Below are 17,912 nucleotides of genomic sequence, written 5' to 3'. Positions count from 1 at the left end.
TGCCGCCTAGAGTATGGGAGTGGAACTGACGTTTGTACAGCATGAACGTTTTAAATAGATCCTGGTGAATTTTTGTCAGTGACGCCTACTTTGTTGATACACTGATTACATATTCATCTGGTATAAATAAGTACAGGGTTGGATGTTCTGCATTGCATCTAAAGAAATCTAACAGTGTCTGTCAACAGAAGACCTCACTCTGCAGCGGTGGGAGGCCTGATGAATAAAGGTGTGATGTCACAATTACCCGACCCCAGTGTGAATGAAATGGTTGTAGACTTTACACTCTCTGCCTTCTGGGATAGGAGAGTGAAAGCAGGGGAGAGGTGTAAATACCTGAGAGTTTACCTTGCAAACAGGCAGGACTTGAAATGCAACACAGAGGCTGCCTACAGGAAGGAACAGAGTAGACTTTACTTCTTGAGGAAGGTGAGGTATTTTATGTGTGCAATAACAATTTGCTGGGGCAGCACGGTCAGAGCCAGTGACATCATAATGAATCAGCCGCCAACATCATACATGGTCAAATATAAAACAACATAAAATTTCTACACTAAAAACAAACAATCATTATTTTCATGGGTTTATCGTTCACATCCACAAATTATACAATAATGGTGAACAAAATAACAAATGCTGCTAACGTTAATGTTAGGTTTTCAGCCTTTTAGGCTTGAATATAAATATGTATATATAAACCATACAAATAAAAGATTTCTACAGCAGATGGGTGATTTGTCTTATTTGTCTTAGCTGGGAAAGCACAGGAGCTAACATACACAAAACCACAGATCTTATTTGCATCTTATTCTGATTTACACCAGGATGTAAATCAATTTCAGATTTCATGTGTTCAACAAACATCAGACACATTTTACCTGTTCGACCAACAGATGGCGCAAGCTGACAAATTTTGCCAAATGGGGTTCACATCTAATAAATTTACTTACACAAACGTACTTAAAAAAATGAAAAAAAAAAAATAGACGTTTGTCAGGTACAGTGAATGCGTCAAACTGTCAGTCAAACAAACTATACTATTAACTATATACTATTAAATGAGCATCAGCCAATGCAAAGGTATAAAACAGATTAATTAAACTATCTATAATAAATTATAAAAAAACAAAATAACTTTAGAAGCACGGAATACTCGAATTAAGAATTAATGAAGTCTGCGCACCGTCTTTCAGATCAGTTCCTGCCCGGCAAACACGGAACCCGCGCTCAAACTTTCGGTGCGCGAGAGGAGCGCCTCCCTCCCTCCCGCCCGCCGCGCGGATGGCGCGCGTGCGTCGTGCTGTCAGTGAACACCGTGTGGCCTCCGCCTGGCAGACAGCTGCAGACAGCCAGCCAGCTCGCGCGGCATGAGGAGCTGGTCTGAGGAGGGGGCGAGAGTCGCGTTTGACCAGCGTCAGTTTCCCGCGAGGCGAGTCGACCGTCTGCGACAAGTCGCCGACTCGTAGCGTTAGGTGACGGCTCCCCGTGAACAGCGAGGGGGGGAGAATGAGAATAGTGGATGCAGTTCCTTCCCGTAGGTACAGCGCAGCAGCAGCAGAAGAAGGAAAGTGTCGTCAAAAGGTAAGCGCGAGCCACGGTTTTGATGATTAGTGAACGTTAGCGTCTTCGGCCGTTTACTGTCACCAGCTATTGTCGGCGCATCACCGCGCGAGTGGCCCCATAAACAGTTAATCGCGCCCGTTTACGCGCGTACAACTTGTCCAATACACTACAAAACACTACGGCGACGTTCCGTATTCATTGTGACAGCGCGAGACGTTACAGCAGTGAATGAAGATTAGCTTTTCCTCCGCGTGCACGCGGAGGTGAACAGGATCTTATTCTAGGAACAGAGGCTATTTACTGTAAGAGTGGATGGCTGCAACCCTCTGCGGCGAGGGCAGTGAAGTAGCGCTGGTCTCGGGGAATTTCAGGTTTTGCATCACCCTTCTGCGGCTTTCCAGCAGCGACATGACACGAGAGCCCGATACACGCGTCTGTGTTGGGTTCTTCGTGCTCTGGTCGTCCGGGCCCCAAAACAGTAGCGTGTTTGTTGACTGCTTCTTTGCGCTGACTTTCGCAGTGCATTTTAGCATTTGCCTCTTTCACAATGTCAAATTCAGGAACTAACCGGTCATTTTGATTTTTATATTTCTGTGTATGTATGAAACGGACGTTGCTTCACACAACGCGGGCTGCTGACGCTCGGAGCATCAGCAGTAGTGTGGAAGTAGGCCAGTAATGTGTCTGTGTCATGTCACGGTCCCCTCTGGATGGTTAACTGGGCTTCTAAGTGCTTCATACTGTACATGGAGAGGAGGAGGGTACAGACAGTCTGAGTGTGGAGCTCTCCAGCAGGAATCGGGCTCTCATACTCTGCCAGATGTCTTTTGCCCGTTGTTTTACTTTCATTTGGTCCCCACCCATGTGTAGTTGTTTCAAGTCTAACCTAGTAGTAACCAAGTAGCAGATGTGCATATAAAAAAGCCAGTGTGCATTATCTTTTGCTGTTTTTCCAGATTTTGTATATGCACGGTCATTGATTCATGCCCAAGAATGTATGTGATTACGCATTAGGGCATTTCAAAGTTGATGCTTCCATATTGACATGTTCCTCATTATAACGTTACAACACATAAGAGGTTTTGCTGCTGTTATTGTAAAAGCTTGTTGTTTAAAACTTGGTTTCAGCTGCACAGTCTGACCTTAAAAGTGCTCAGTGTGCCCTGTAAGAAAGCTTGCAGACATGTGAATGTGCCCTTTAATAAGTATCCGATTCCCACAGAAGAAACAGCCACGTGTGAAACACAGCATGTGAGCTCTTATTTTGATATGTTTGTTGGTGATTAAGTCTTTGCTTATGTTTAATCATTACTTTTCTTTGTTAGACCAGCATCACAAGCAATAATTTGGCTTAGTCAACAAAGTAGCAGATGGAAATTCAATTAATCGTATTAATAATAATATATCTTGATACCAAATATAACGTCGATCAAAGGTTCTGTCATCAATCGGCATTGTTCTCTGGTGTGATAATATTATTTCAGTGGAGAGGCATCAATGGCTGTTTTGTCTGCCTGAATGGCGGCTTTATGGCAGACAATAAAGGGCTCCAAGCACACCAGTGTTAGAAAACACGCGAGAAAGTGAAGCCTTTTCTCAGCCCTAAAAAGGGAATAAAGGCCCGTTGTGTCAGTTGTATTGAAAATATTAATTCAATTTAATTCTGTTTTCAATTCTAATGTATATAGAACCACTTCACAACAAAAGTCACCTTAAGGTAATTAGAAAACAAGGGTTAAGACCTTACATGTCTTACATAATAATAATAATAAGTAAATACCATTAATTTTAAGAAATAGCGGTCAGATTACATCACATCAGAGGACCTTGCCCCATGACTTCCTGATTGATTGTTCCTCCAGTTAGGTCCAGTATTACTCATACAGTCACACACTAAGCCCACTTAACATTCATACCTGTATCCAGTAAAACAAACCTGCATTAGGAGGAAGCCCCCCACGGAAAAACCTATTGGCGTAATGATTGTTTATCTTATTGTAAATGAAATATTTGGGTGTTTGATTAGTTGTTAGACACATATTTTAAAGTGCTGTTAAAAGCTTCATCTTAACTTAGTAAGTGAATATTAAGGTAGTGGAGAAAATGTTTTGGGTTTTTACAGTTAAGAGCTATAGTTCATCCTCTGCCAGAGCCAGGACACTCTGTCTGTTTTATCACTTGTTCAAATTCTTTACCCACACTCTATCATTAGTGAAATTTAGACTGTAACTGTTGCTTTGGATTGGCCGAAAAAGGAGGACGAGTGATGGCTGCATGGAATAAAAAGCCGAATAGCTGTTCGTTCTTTAGCATTTGTTTAAAGGGCTATATTGGGCTTATCTTGGAATTTCCCCACTATGATTGTTTCTCATTTGTGTCTTTTTTAGATGCCACTCAAATGTGTTTGAGCTGTAAATAATTAAGCTCCATTTGTTGTTGAACCATCATGAAATGACACGTTTCCCTCCGTATTAGTCTGCATATGCATGTTCTGTAATCCTCTGTGTTTGTGCTTGTAAACATGATTTGATCTGGAAAACTAGGACACCCGAACCGCCAGTGGCGTGTCCTTTGACCTAATATCAGCCAACTTTGGCTCTGCCCGGGCCTTGTTTATTAAATAACATGCTCTGCGTGTGTGTTCTGAATTATTTAATATGTTATGTACAAATCTATGTTGTGCTATGTTGTGGGGCGAGGAGGGGATCATAGTGCTAAACAATCCATGGAGCTGCATTATATATCATGTTAGCTGTTTGGTTACCTTTGCATGGGAGGAGGATTGTTATGTAAAAAAAATTAAAATATTAAATTATATTATAAGGGGAATTTGATATAACGTGATACCCAGGGTGAGGCTGCAAAAGTTCCCTAAATGTTGGGTATTTCCCCTGTGTATTTCCAAACGTGCATCATTATTTAACGTATTTCAATTTCTGAGCTGATGGTTTTAAATGGAGCATCTAGTAAATAGTTTCATCACTTAATTAAATTTTGAATGAGAGCTTTTCTCTGATGGTAATGCATCTCCATCCTTAGCAGGAGGAAGATCCATTTATGAGAATGTGGATTTCTCTGCAGGGTCCTGTGGTTGTGTGTTTATAAATTCTGTTCCCTTGACATTCCTGTCCTCCTCATACCACCCCTTGAAAAAGTGCTGCCACTCTGGGAAACAAGGCCTCTCAAGCTGTCCCACTTTTCCATCTAAAAGTTTGTCTGGTCATTGTTATATTTAGACTCGATCCCTCCCCTCAGGTGACCAGAGACAGTTCTCAGGCTCACAGACACAGGGTGAGGGGACTTAAAAAGCCCCCTTCCTCAAATTCTGGCTAGTTATTTTCCTTGGCATGATGGGGAAACAGTTGGATAACTTGGAATGGTGAGAGTCGTTGGTGGATCTATGTTAAGCTTTGGAAAAATGATAAGGCAGAGTGACAGTGGTAATACAGAGTGGAGCAGGACAGGACAGCCCCATGGGGCCAACGAGCTATTCTGAGCACATGCTTCTCCCCAGTGTCTGTGCTCTGGATGTTGAGCTCCTGGGTCACACAGTTTCACTGCTATTTTCTATGCATAAAAACAAACACGAGCATCATACAAAAGAAAAAGACGACAAGATTGAGAAGAAATAGTTTGCTCCTGCCAGAGAGACTCAGAGTCTGGCCATCAATGCTTCCCAGCAGATAGTGTCTCATCAGCCCAATTTGTCGTTCTTCTTTGTGTTTTTAAGTTAATTTCCTAGTTTATATGTTCTCAGTTGCCATATTTCTTCCCAGACAATAGTCACTTATTTTAGAATTCTGCTACTGAGAGAAACCCAAACAATTGGCTATTGTCCACACGCTGTCACACCTGCAGAAATTGATTTTGGTACTCTGAAACATGTTTTGTCTCCGGGGGGTGTAAATGACAGTGGGAGCATATGGTGTTTATAGCATCTGTAATTACTGGTTTGGTAGTGCACATACGCAGAATAAAAACTATAAACAGTGCAGCAAATACTATGCATTTCTTTTGTATACATGTTACTCATTATTGTGAATTACACCACAGCCTAAAGCCTCCAGTTGTTCGTGCAGCTTAGCATTATCTGTCAAGTTCCATCTGGACCTCATACGCTCCTTTTAAGCCTTTTGAGATTTCATGTGGGGCACATGTTAGTCACTGAGGGTCTTTATTTTTTGTAAAATGCTAGATCAATGTTATATCTAGAGGGAATCAACAAAAGGCAAGCGTGGATTCTGGTGGACCTGAAGAGCTACTGTATGATTAACACCGAAGCTCCTGTAACGTAACGCACACAAAACCTTTTTGATCTATTTTTATCGATGTAAAAAGACCATCGCGCAGCTATTTCCCTTTTATTTTGCCTGCGAGCACACACTGTGTGGCTGACACCCATTGAAAAGTGGAGCACTGGAGCCATCTGGGATTTCAGACTTCTTCATGTGGAAATTGGAGCCAGGTGGTCGCTTGTTAGCCTCCTTCCTTTTGGAACTGGAACCATACGCTTGCTCTTCGTTACCCCCCATGTGCGCGAAAGCTCATAAACGGACACGGATAAAAACACACAAGGGAAGGCAGCGTATTCTTATTGTCATGCTTGTTGTGTTTTAGAGAAACTGTTCACCAAAATAAATGATAAAAATAAAACGGGGGAAATAAAAGGAGAACAAAGTTAAATAGGCGTTTAAAAGTAAGCTGTAAATGTGGGCATGTGTGGGGCAGATGATACAGCTTATAATAAAGAGTGCGAGGACATGACACAGATGTAGAAGTTCGGCACAGTATGGGAATTTGCACTGTGAGGTTAACCAAGTTGAAGGAGTGCTTGGCTTAAATTCGACTGATGTCGGAGCCAGAGCGGCCTTTGGCTGACCAAACAGGACTGACTAATCACCCAGTGGTGGGGAGAACTAAACATCTGTCATCTTCTCTTTCATCACGCCATCAGCAGTTTGAGGTTAGGGTTTTGACTGCCGGCTGTATACAAGATGCTCAGTCAGAATAAAAATGTGGTCATACACAAGTTATCGACAAATCTGAATATTTGTGTAATGATAGTTATTTACTGTTTTCAATTAACAACCACAGTGACTTTTTTTTTTTTTTTTTTTTAGAAGAAAGGATTAAGGCTGATATAAACCTCCCACACCACACCCTGATGTAGTTTCCGTTTGAGTTCAAGTTGACAGCTCACTATTGCACACACGTGCCCCCACACATACACGCTCCACTCAACCCAAACTGTCAGTACAGGACCGCTCCGCTTCGGTACATTCACGGGGGTGGGGGGGGTCTACTGCCTAACTCCTTGTTGCTGAGTAGTTATCGGTAATTATGACTAAATATATGAGAGATGCCTTTGGATTAAGGCAAAGGACCTGTGAAAAACGGGTCGGTAAATTATGGGATTATTAAATTATGTTCCTTTTTATATTTGAAATCTTTAGTTACACATCTGAGTTTGTCGTGTTTCACCGTGCCTTGCATTTTGTTTGTGGTTACAACACGCGCTCCGAGAGCTTTTATACACAGGCTCGATTTAGAGCGCTATGTCATAACAGGAAATGATGTCACTCAGGCCGCAAGTGTTGTACTTTGAGATCACCTAGGTAATCAAAATCCAGCCTCATGGGAATGTTTTTCTATTGCGTGTTGACTGTCATTAGCTTTTTGTGGTTCTAACCCACTTATTCGTAACTGACCTACCTGCGACTTTCTCACTGTTGAAAAGATCGATTAAGTGTCAATACTCCACACTTCACTCTCTTAGCTGTTTCTCCCCCATAAATAATAATAATCCTCTTACTTGTACACTCTTACTGACAGCACATACCCACTAATTCTTGTCAGTTTAAAGCGGTGATCCTCCCCACAAGCAGCCGTGTGCTGTTGCCTTTGAACTTCTGTTAACTAACCATATGACAGTGTTTTTGACAGTCACTCAGCTCAACTCAAACGAAGTATCAGCGGTGTTAAGACGAAGTGACTGTGGCGTTGCTCATGTCTTCCTTGCTGACTAAAAACATCTGGATAATTCGGGGCTTGTGTCAGTTGAAGGGTTTTCCCTTTTTTGGTGGGAAGGCCACTTGTTGTCACAGCCTTTTTGCAGTTCTCGTTGAACCTGTTGTTGAAGGAGTGGCGGTGACTCGCTTCCTTTTCTTCCTGACCCAACACAATACTATCAGGAGCCTGGAGACTCAACACCGGAAGTGAGCAGCTGCAACCTAAAGATGAAGCACAACAGACCTTTTTCACCAATTAACCTTGTAAACGGCGTTTTTTGTTTTGCCCTTTTGGGGCAAAAGAGATGGATCAGTGGATGGACAGTGGTTTTATGACAGCTCACACACTTTCGGCCTGAGTAAAATAAATCTGTTTATTTCCATGATGACGGTTTACTCTTTACACGTCTTGATCTGATTACGTCTACTCATCTGTGAAATGGTGGTTATAGCCAGGAAGCTAGGTGCCGAGTAGCACCAACATGGACCTACATTTGTTTTATTTCAGTTTTATGTTTTTGCTTTGCCGTGTAGCCTGTGTATTAGGTGAAATGCCAGTCTGGCAGTTTGTTCTTCTTTATATAAAAGTAAGGTTAGCGCCAGGTCAAAGTAACACCAAAGAGGCAGCCTAGTCAGCTGTTTAGAAATATTTGCTGATGTCTTGAAAAACCTAAAACAGGCCGATTTGGGATGGAGGTGAAGAGAGAAATCGTAAAAGGAAAAGCACAAAACAGCTGAGTAAACCTGCTCAGGGGTCTGCTTTCACTGAACACCTTTCAAACAACTGACAGAGACGACTGAATCCAAAGGTTTAGAGAAATCATTACCTGGTGAGTTGGATGTATCAGTGTTGACATCTTTAATGCCAAGTCGTATGTTTAGGAAACAAAGAGGAACCTTTAACCTTGGGTTGACTCATTGTTATAAATAACTGTAAACTTAACTGTTTTCTCGACATCTATTTATGATTAATACCCACAAAGCTGTTGCATGTTTGAATGAGTCCCTCTTATGATTTACTCCTCCAAAGTACTTTCATGTGTGCGTCTATTGTTCTAAAACTGAGATGAACATTATCTTGTGAGAAATGTCCCACACCTCAGACAAAACGTCTCCTAGTCAGCAAAACCCACAAGTGTTTGCATGGGAAAGTTAAAGGGCCTTTGTGAGAGCTGTAGCAGGTGTCCCGCCAGGCTGCACTGGGGCCTCAACTGGCTCCAAATGCTGTCAAACGTCAGGCACAACATTTGTTCTCGTGGTGTCTGAAAGTCTGTATTTCAAAATAAAGCTGTCAGTTTTTAAGCTCCTATCTTATGCTATGAAGAATTGAATATGTCACATGACATTATTCAAACAGAGCGTAACTGAGGCCTCGTTGTCTAGAGGGTTGCTTGCCAGTAATGGACGGTTCCTAATCTTGATCTTGATGCCCACAGTGAAGTACGTTCAAAGAGTGTGACGGCCCTAGGACTCATTCCCTTTCATCCACTGTGGCTGCTGAACATAGCTGGCATATTATTCACAGCCAAACATTCTGAGATGCTGACCCGGCAGACAAATGGTGAGGCTGCTCGCTCTCGTGTGATCGTTCAGCCTTGACAACTGCTAAACAGCCAGAGCCCATTAGGCCGGGGGAGACTAGAGGCAGGCTTAGCGGGTCAGAGGGGGGGTTGAACATCCGTGTTGGCCAGTTATGGTCCTACGATGTGGTCTGCTCTTACTTGTCCCCCTCTATCTCATCTGGTGTAAGCCAGCCTTTCATGCATTCGTATCAGACTGTTTACTGAATCAGACCTGACGTCAGGATGACTACGCTCTCACTTCACACTGATTGTGTGCTCTGCAGCTGTAGTCCGAATGACACTGAAGTTTTGTCAACCACAGCTCTGGGCACGTTAACAGAAACTTTCTAATGACCTTGTGGCTTGTGTGTTCATTCCACGTATTAACATTTATTTTTTATTTTAAGGGATTTGATGGTAGCCTCTGTGAAACCACACTATGGTGGGCAACAGTAGTTTTATTAGTCATGTTTGTTAAATGTTTTAAAAGTTTAAAAGTTTTTAAAAGTTTTGATGGTGACTAGTGGCCTCTCTCCTCCGTTCTTTCAGATTTTGACATGAAGAAGGACATAGACACACTGATAGCGGAGGAACGGGCCGAAATCATCTCTAAATATGACGCGGTATGTTTGGGAGGCTGATGAATAACGTGTTCGTATCAACAAAATAAGTTCAGCGCATTCTTCATCTTCTCTCTGTATCTGCACATAGTATTTTAACAGAGCTTTGCTATGCGGATGTTTCAGGGCAGGCAGGAGGGCGTCAGCATTGATCCATGGGAGGATGGTGACTACAGCATCTATAAGGTCACTGACCGCTTTGGCTTCCTGCAGTAAGTTAGGCTACTTTTAAAAGAAAACCCCGATTTATATCTTTCTCACTATCTGCATCACATTATGGTGTTTCCTGATATTGCTTTCATATGTCCTAAATGTGTTTTGTGGATTTCCGCTCCAGTGAAAAAGAGTTGCCGACACCTAGTGTGCTTGAAGAAAAGGTACGAGCCATTTTGCTGCGAGACAAATTAAGGTTCTAACTTTACAAGTAACACAAGTACGTGCCCTCACACAGACCGCATGCACATGTGTCTTTCCTCTACCCAGCAAAAACAGCAGGAGATAGAGCGAGTGGAAAAATGGCTGAAGATGGTGAAGAACTGGGACAAGTACAAGAATAGTGATAAGGTGTGTAACATCATTGAACTTTTAGTTCTTTTAGTTTTATTTTTTGCCCATAATTTTTCATTTGTTGTTTTGATGAAGACTTTTTGTGTTTTGGAACATCATTATTCATGTGTGTGTATCTGTCTGTTTCAGTTGGTGAAGCGTGTGTACAAAGGCATCCCTCTGCAGCTGAGAGGCCAAGCTTGGGCTTTACTTTTGGACATAGACAAAGTGAAGGAAGACAACAAGGGCAAATATGAGGTATGGATCTTAAATTTCGGGACAAACGCTGAAATATGTTTTTTTTTTTATTTATGTGCTTTTCTTTTTCTCCAGAAAATGAAGAGACAGGCCCGTAACATGTCTACAGAGATCAAACAGATAGACCTGGATGTAAACAGAACCTTTAGGAACCACATCATGTTCATGGATCGCTTTGGAGTAAAGTGAGTGCATTATTGTCAAGCAACTTGTATTTTAGTGGTGCTATAAGTTCAGGAACTTTTAGTTGTGCTTTTTTTTTGTCAGTTTACATTTCCTCTAGAACAGTTTTTGCCCTGAACTTGAAGTAGCAAATGTTAGCTCTGTTTTTGTTTTCGTTACTTCTGTCACCTCGTGTCCAGGTTTGCCCTCTTTGGCAATGGTTCTGCAGGCTGTGACCCATTGACTTTAACACTGAAGCAGAACACACGCGCGCACACACAAAAACAAGTGGTTTCCTCTTCTCTGTGTTTTATTAGCCTTCCTGTCAGAGCACAAAGCCCCACAGGAAATGGCAATCACACATAACTGTGCACGGACACCGAGCACACTTGTGTAGAATAAAAGTGCCCACTGTTATCTTAAGCCAATACATACTGCACAAGACAATTAGGAACCATCAGAACACGAACACTGTTACTGGATGAGCTTGGTGTCTGTGGGAATCTCATGCTGTGCTGCTCATCAGTTATTCCTCTTGGTGTGAGACCGATTGGTCTTTGTAATGTACTTCCCCTTTAATTCAAAGCTACTACTACTATACAAACACCTAAACAGTGCATTTTCCTGCTTGTCTGCCCACTGCTTCCCTGCAAGGCGACAGCTGTACAGGAGATATCCTCTCTGTCACTGTCTGTGAGACATTTATTTAAGGCCTTGAAAAAAGACATCCGCTATCACCTAGACCACAGAAGCTGCTGCTGCCCCGGCCTCAACTCCGCATGTACGTGGCTACATTGTACACCATTCATTAGTCAGAGCGTCTGCATGAACAGCTTGACTGATGAAAATCTTTTCAGGATTTGAATTTAACTATAAATGCTCACATGCATATTGAGCGGCTTTAAATCAGTGACCTGTCACCACAGTACTAGTAGACACTAACTGTTCTCTACATGCGCACATCAGTTAAAATTAAACCCTGCTGCATTTGGCGGCACAGCTCGGTCTGTGTCTGTCCACACACACACACACACACACACACACACACACACACACACACACACACACACACACACACACACACACACACACACACATGCTGTAGCCGAGCTTTGTTGGCCTCACCAGAAATATTTGCAGCTGTTTAAAATGTGTTGGTGCTGATTGATGGGGATAATTTAGGAATGTGATAATAGAGAAATCTATGTTCAAAGGGCCTAAGGGTGTTTTTATTTTGCACAAGCTGCATTCACTTTGTTGCTAAGGAGTCACATCCTCATTTAACGGACGCTTCCTCTGCTCCCTCTCCAGGCAGCAGGCCCTGTTTCACGTGCTGGCAGCGTACTCTGTCTACAACACGGTAAGCGTGTCTCCATGTGCGTGTATGCCTTCATGCCTAAGTTTGTGTTGCATAATAAGGAGGAGCGTTGTTGACACTGGCCGCAGTGCAAAAGCAACACACTAGCGGTGCAGCAGCTGAAAGTTAAGATTCCATAAAGCGAAGAACAAGCCAAGCGCTCCAAACAACTGTGCTCACGGTCGCGTTTAAAGCCTTGAGTGGAATATTTTATTCATGAATGCGTCTCAGTCCGAACGTACAGCAACGCTGTGTGGCAGTCAACCCACATCCACACTCACTGTCCACAGTGTCAGACTATGTTTTTCTTTGACAGTGCATGTGCTGTACTTAGCACATGTTAAATCTGAAACACTTTTTATATAATTAAGAAATTCTAAGTGCAGCTGTTCTGATAAATTGATTAAAGAAACAACATTAATCGTCAACATATCCATGTCAGCACATGAAAATGCAGTAAATGCATGTCTTTACATTCCATATTCTGTATATTTGTCTGTGTGTATTCATTATTTTTTTAGATTGTTTCCATCTATTTGGAGTGTATTTTACAGTGCAGCACACCCTACACAGACATCTAAACAGACACAGCCCATGTCCATTTGTCTGGACAGCTTCTGTGTGTTCGAGGTGTTTGAGCCAGAGGAAATGGGCATGTGCTTATTCCATTTTCCTTTTTCCCCTCTTCTCACACACTGTTCATAAGAAACTGGGTCAGCGTGAGAGCGGGAGCAGAAAGAGCGGAGAGCGATGTTGTGCTTGTCATTTTTGCCCCTGTGATAGTAGCTAGAGAAGAATGCAAACCTCCGTATAAACCTAATTGTATTCATTGTATTTCCATGAAAGGACACGTTAGAGCTTCCTGTTGAAGCTGCACATAAGTCAGTCTTAATATGGACAGATACTAATTGTGTGTCTGGTTTTGTGTATCTGTCCCTGCCAAGAGCAAAATGTTTAGTATAAAGCATTGAATTATGATTGAGGCAATTTGGCAGATAGTCATGCAGAAGGCATGAAATTACTGACAATGTACATTAGGTTAGAGTAAATATTTGAACAACCTTTGGTGAAATAGTTTATAATGGCTGCTTGTGCAGTAGGTGTGTATCTCCTCTGTCCGACTGTCATCCGGCCTCATTAGACATTCAGATGCCCCCCTGCTGTCATCTCTCAGCCTCTGCGTCTGTCTGTGCTCTGATACATTATGAATAATTGCTTCCACTGGCCCGTCCATTTGAACTAAACCTGCCTTCACTGCCTCCCACCAGGAGGTGAGCTACTGCCAGGGGATGAGTCAGATCGCTGCCATCTTGCTCATGTACCTGAATGAGGAGGACGCCTTCTGGGCTCTGTCCCAGCTTCTCACCATCACCAAGCACGCCATGCACGGTGAGTCAGAGGAAGGAACCCAGACCAAAAGCAGAGCTGACTAATGTTTGGACAAATTATAGTTGATATTAAAAACAACATGGAAAATACAGGGGGTGGGGGGGGGTCTTTTTTTAATCCCCAAATGTTATGTTTCTGTGCCCATCACCTCAGTGTTTATGTTCTGCTCATGGTCTATTTTCTGTCTGTGCTAGGGTTCTTCATCCCGGGATTTCCCAAACTGCTGCGTTTCCAGACCCACCACGAGCTGATCCTCTCCAAGATGCTGCCGAAGCTGAAAAAACACCTGGTGAGTAACGGCACATCTGCATGACTCATGCTCTCTGAAAAAATGCGGCGGGAGTTTCGAGGGCCAACGGCTGCAACAGATTCATTTAGGGCATTTCTCATTGTCTACTTAATCTATGCTGCTAAAGGACATGTGTTCAGAGTGTTAGTGGGAGTCCAAGACCCAGGACCATCAATAACAGATGACAGATGAGGAGTTGTGAATCCTCACAGAAACTATTTGCCCCACAGGACAAGGAGCAGATGACAACAGGGATTTACACCACCAAATGGTTCCTGCAGTGTTTCATCGAACGAGTGAGTCGGTCCATCTACAGATCTTCCCTATTCATATCGAACAGCATTTAGACTCTGATGTAAATCAGTATATGACAGTGCTTGTCCTGACTTTTCCTTTCAAACACGCACCATGTTGGTGGTTGAGTTGATTTTATTATATTTAGCTTGGCTGACCCTTTGCTGCTGGCTGTCTTACATAACAGACCCCCTTCACCCTGACCCTGCGACTGTGGGACGTCTACATTTTGGAGGGAGAGAAGATGCTTACTGCCATGGCTTATACAACCCTCAAGTTACACAGGAGTGAGTACGAGGCCGATTGGGCCGTCTTGAATGCTGCGTGGTTCAGCTTCATGCTCTGTACCAGTGGGTGTTACTCTGTGCATCTCTGCCTTTGCGTGCTGCCTCTCACTTGGCTGCCTCCTGAATGAATGACTTACATAATGCAACTGCCCTGTTGCTGTGGAGAGGACTCCACAGCTGACTTTTCATTGGATGCTTGTGCAGCCAGTGCCTCAGCACATTGGTTAAAATCTTGCACAAAGACCCAGTGTTTTCTTTCCTGGTATTTTAAAGTTCCTGTAGCTGCATGTTCAAGCACTGTCACATGTAATATGTTTTTATTTAGCATTCACTGCACAGTCAGGGTCTCCAGACATGTGTTGCCTGGAGTATGAGTTGAATTGCCTCTCATTGCTGTCTCTCCAATCAGAGCGCCTTTTGAAGCTTCAGCTAGAGGACCTGAGGGAATTCCTCCAGGAGCAGCTGGCTGCTTCTTTCCTGTTGCCTGACGATGTGGTGATTGAACAGCTGCAGGCTGCTATGTCTGAACTTCGTAGTAAAAAGCTGGACCAACCTCCTCCAGGTACAGGTTGTCTTCTTTTTGGTTTTAATAAGAAATTAAAAATTATTTATTATTATTAAAAATATATATATATTTCTGATCAATTTTAGTTCTATCAATTGTCCCTTAATTGTTCCTTATTGTTCATTCCCTTTTTCAGCCAAGTCAGAGGAAATGCCAATGAAGCCTCTGGGTCAAGAGAGACCAGTTCTCCTGCTTCCCCTGGAGCCGGATTCTCCTGTTGAAGTCAAAATGAATCTGCAGCCCCACAACCAGCTTAACGCAGATGTCCAACAACCAGATGGCATCACCCTACACCAGACGCCTTCTCCTGCAGAACCACAAGACCTGCCCAGGGAAAACACGCCATCCCTGCCTTCACCCGATCCAGTTGTCGTCCACACACAAGGAGTTCCTACTCCTGTAAGACCTCCTCCTTTACCTCCAAAAAAGGACAAATCCTCTATTGTGGTAGATTTGGACAGCAAAGTGAAGGAGTCGCTCATGGATCGCGAAGCACAGATACAAGAAGGGTCTATGGACTGGCCTCCTCCTTATGAAGCCCCTGCAGTGGATATTCCAACCATGTCTGAAGAGGAGATCATGGACCTTCCAGATCTGCCACCGCCACCTTTCTTTTACCCACACCAAGATGTGCAAAAGCCTCAGGACAGTCAGCACCTAGGACAGATGGAGCCTGGCTCTGCTTCCCCCTCACATGTAACTCGTGTAAAACTATCTCCGAAACCTCACCCAAAACCTCTTACGTCTCTTGACCTCATCCAGAAAAAACCTTTCCTGCCTTCTTCTCCCAAACCCCCTCCAAAGCCAACAAGGTTCCCAGTTTCTCTCCATGTCCCAATGTCCTCAGGAGACAGAAGACCCTCCAGCACCTCCCAGTATGACAACCTGTCTGAGGCTGATGAGGACGACCATTACCTGGAGAGGCTGCTAGCATCCTCCCCTGAGGAGATCCTCCGAATGCACAGCAGCCCGTCGCATTTCCCTGAAAGAGGGTATGACCCTGTTCACGACCTTCCGCCTCCACCTCTTGTCTTCATCCCTCCTTCCCCTTCCCATGTTCCCTGTTCTCTGCCCAGTCTGCCTCAGGAGCCAGAGTATGGAGGAGAGGACAGCTGGGTGGAGGACTCTATCATCCCCCCTCCTCCACCTAGCTTTGCTGATAGACTCCCTCCCTTCCAGTGTAGCACTGCCAACTGTTCAGACACACACAGAACCACCTCACCCACTTATCCCAAGTCTATCTCCAGAGGCCCCAGGGATCATTCTGCTTTCCCAGCACCATTGCTGTATACTGGGTCTCCCCCGGGCCACTCTAGGCCCTCAGGACAGCCAGCAGTAGGGCCCATGCCCGTGGTCCGATCCAGCCCAGACTTTTGCAGAATGCCTCCGGGTGGACAGCAGCTGCCCAAGTCTGTGACATTTTGAAGCAATACCATAAGTCATGTTTTTCAACATGTCCAGAACTCTTTAAGCCCTGATTTGTTTTTTAAGCTAGTCAAGAGTTGAAAGGCCAGTAGCTATTCAGCATGTCCACTGGTTCAGTGTGTGTGTGTGTGTGTTACGGGACTTTTTCTTGATGTACAGACTTCTGTGATGTTTGCACCTTTTTCCCCCAAAGGCAGTTAACCCTTTTAAGCGCAACTTAAGCTGCTGTCTCCATTACTGTTTGCTGCACCAGAAGCGTGCATTAACTCGCCCGCGTGTCAGTGTGTAAGACCAGACCGACTGTCTGGTAATGTCTGGCTAATACCAGAAGCATGTTTCACCATAATGTGACTAACGGTTAGTTTTGTTTTGTTCCTGAGCACAGTGCACTGAGCAGCAACTCTGAAACAAGGGCTTTTAAGGCTGCAGAGTGAGGTCATCATAAAAAAGCACCTGAAGCCTATACATATATCTCAATACTGTATTGTTGGCCAACTGTGAGCAGGCTCACACGTTTTAACAGTATGTCAGACTTAATATAGTTTCAGTACTGCATCTGTAATACTGCAATACTTGATAAGGACCACTAAACCACATTGCACCAAAGACATCTGACAGGGTTGAAAGCGATTATTAAACGTGTGGGCACCAACAGCAAAGAAGACCTGGTGCAGTAGTTACTGGTGTAAATGCTGAAGCTTGTTGCAGTCTCACGGCGTCTGGACGGGTTCTGTGATTCTCTAAAGCAGATAATAGATGGTACTCTGTGGGTGCTCTGCTGCTTTTTAAAGTTTCTTTCAGTTTGAAAGAAATAGTTTCAGTGTAACGTTTGCTTGCCAGAAGAAAAGCTCCATCTAGTGGTCAGAGGTGTTACAGACCTGCTTGAAGCATGAAGTTGTCCAGGGACAAGACGAATTTTGAGGAAACTAGTTCAGGTAATGATGTAAATCGCTAAAGATAATGCTTGTTTGAAAGCGCACATAGTCAGCTAGACTTAATGAAACAAGGGCAGACTCCTTAGCACACTGTTCTATACTGCCCCAGACCAGGGAGAAACGGGAACAAATGCTACAAGTATAATTATGCACAGCCATATTTTAGAGCCATTGCAGCAACTTCATTGTCAATTTTAAGTTCTTGAGAAAAGGAAGTTGAGCCATAATATACTGTACAAGGACCTAATAGTCAAACGTGTTTATATTATTACTGCATTCAGTTATACCATATATTACAGGATGTACTGTTTCTGATTATCAGTTTTTCTTTAGCACTGACCTTTGTTATTACAAAGAGACTTTGCAGTTCTTTCAGTATTCTGTTGTTTTCTAATGTTTCATTCTGAGAAATGTGGGCTGTTTTAATGGGTTGTTCATGATCTTTGGTCTGGCTGCTGTGGTTTACAGTACTACTTGGCATGCACACATATGTTTAGCAGGAGTATATGAAGTCATGTGACAGACCAACCATTGTACATTACCTTCTTATGACGCCAGGACTCAGACCAAAGCTTATGTGCATTTATGCAGCTACTAAAGAGTTTTATAAAGACATGAACTGTCTGTTGTCTTCTCCTTCCCACAGAGACAC

At 43.4% G+C, this 17,912-nt stretch overlaps 1 protein-coding gene across 1 annotated transcript; it reads left to right on the top strand.

Moving 5' to 3' along the window:
- The first annotated feature begins 1,276 nt into the window (after positions 1–1,276).
- si:dkeyp-19e1.3 (USP6 N-terminal-like protein) lies at positions 1,277–17,879 on the top strand. The gene is made up of 14 exons (XM_029152540.3): positions 1,277–1,581; positions 9,683–9,756; positions 9,880–9,965; positions 10,091–10,130; positions 10,237–10,317; positions 10,450–10,557; positions 10,633–10,742; positions 12,031–12,079; positions 13,345–13,465; positions 13,660–13,754; positions 13,985–14,050; positions 14,236–14,335; positions 14,745–14,897; positions 15,037–17,879. The coding sequence occupies exons 2-14, from the start codon at positions 9,691–9,693 to the stop codon at positions 16,323–16,325; spliced, it is 2,364 nt and encodes a 787-aa protein (XP_029008373.1). The 5' UTR covers positions 1,277–1,581; positions 9,683–9,690; the 3' UTR covers positions 16,326–17,879.
- The last annotated feature ends 33 nt before the right edge of the window (positions 17,880–17,912 follow it).

The sequence above is a fragment of the Betta splendens genome, chromosome 6 (genome assembly GCF_900634795.4).
Source record: "Betta splendens chromosome 6, fBetSpl5.4, whole genome shotgun sequence".
Taxonomy (NCBI): domain Eukaryota; kingdom Metazoa; phylum Chordata; class Actinopteri; order Anabantiformes; family Osphronemidae; genus Betta; species Betta splendens.
Note: the sequence above shows the minus strand (reverse complement) of the source record. Positions and strands in the feature narration are given on the sequence as shown.

Excerpts from the sequence above, each read along its gene's own strand:
- si:dkeyp-19e1.3 (XM_029152540.3), top strand. The coding sequence starts at position 9,691 with ATGAAGAAGGACATAGACACACTGATAGCGGAGGAACGGGCCGAAATC. Across the intron at positions 9,757-9,879 it reads TCATCTCTAAATATGACGCG|GGCAGGCAGGAGGGCGTCAG; the intron begins GTATGTTTGGGA and ends CGGATGTTTCAG. Across the intron at positions 14,336-14,744 it reads AACCCTCAAGTTACACAGGA|AGCGCCTTTTGAAGCTTCAG; the intron begins GTGAGTACGAGG and ends CTCTCCAATCAG.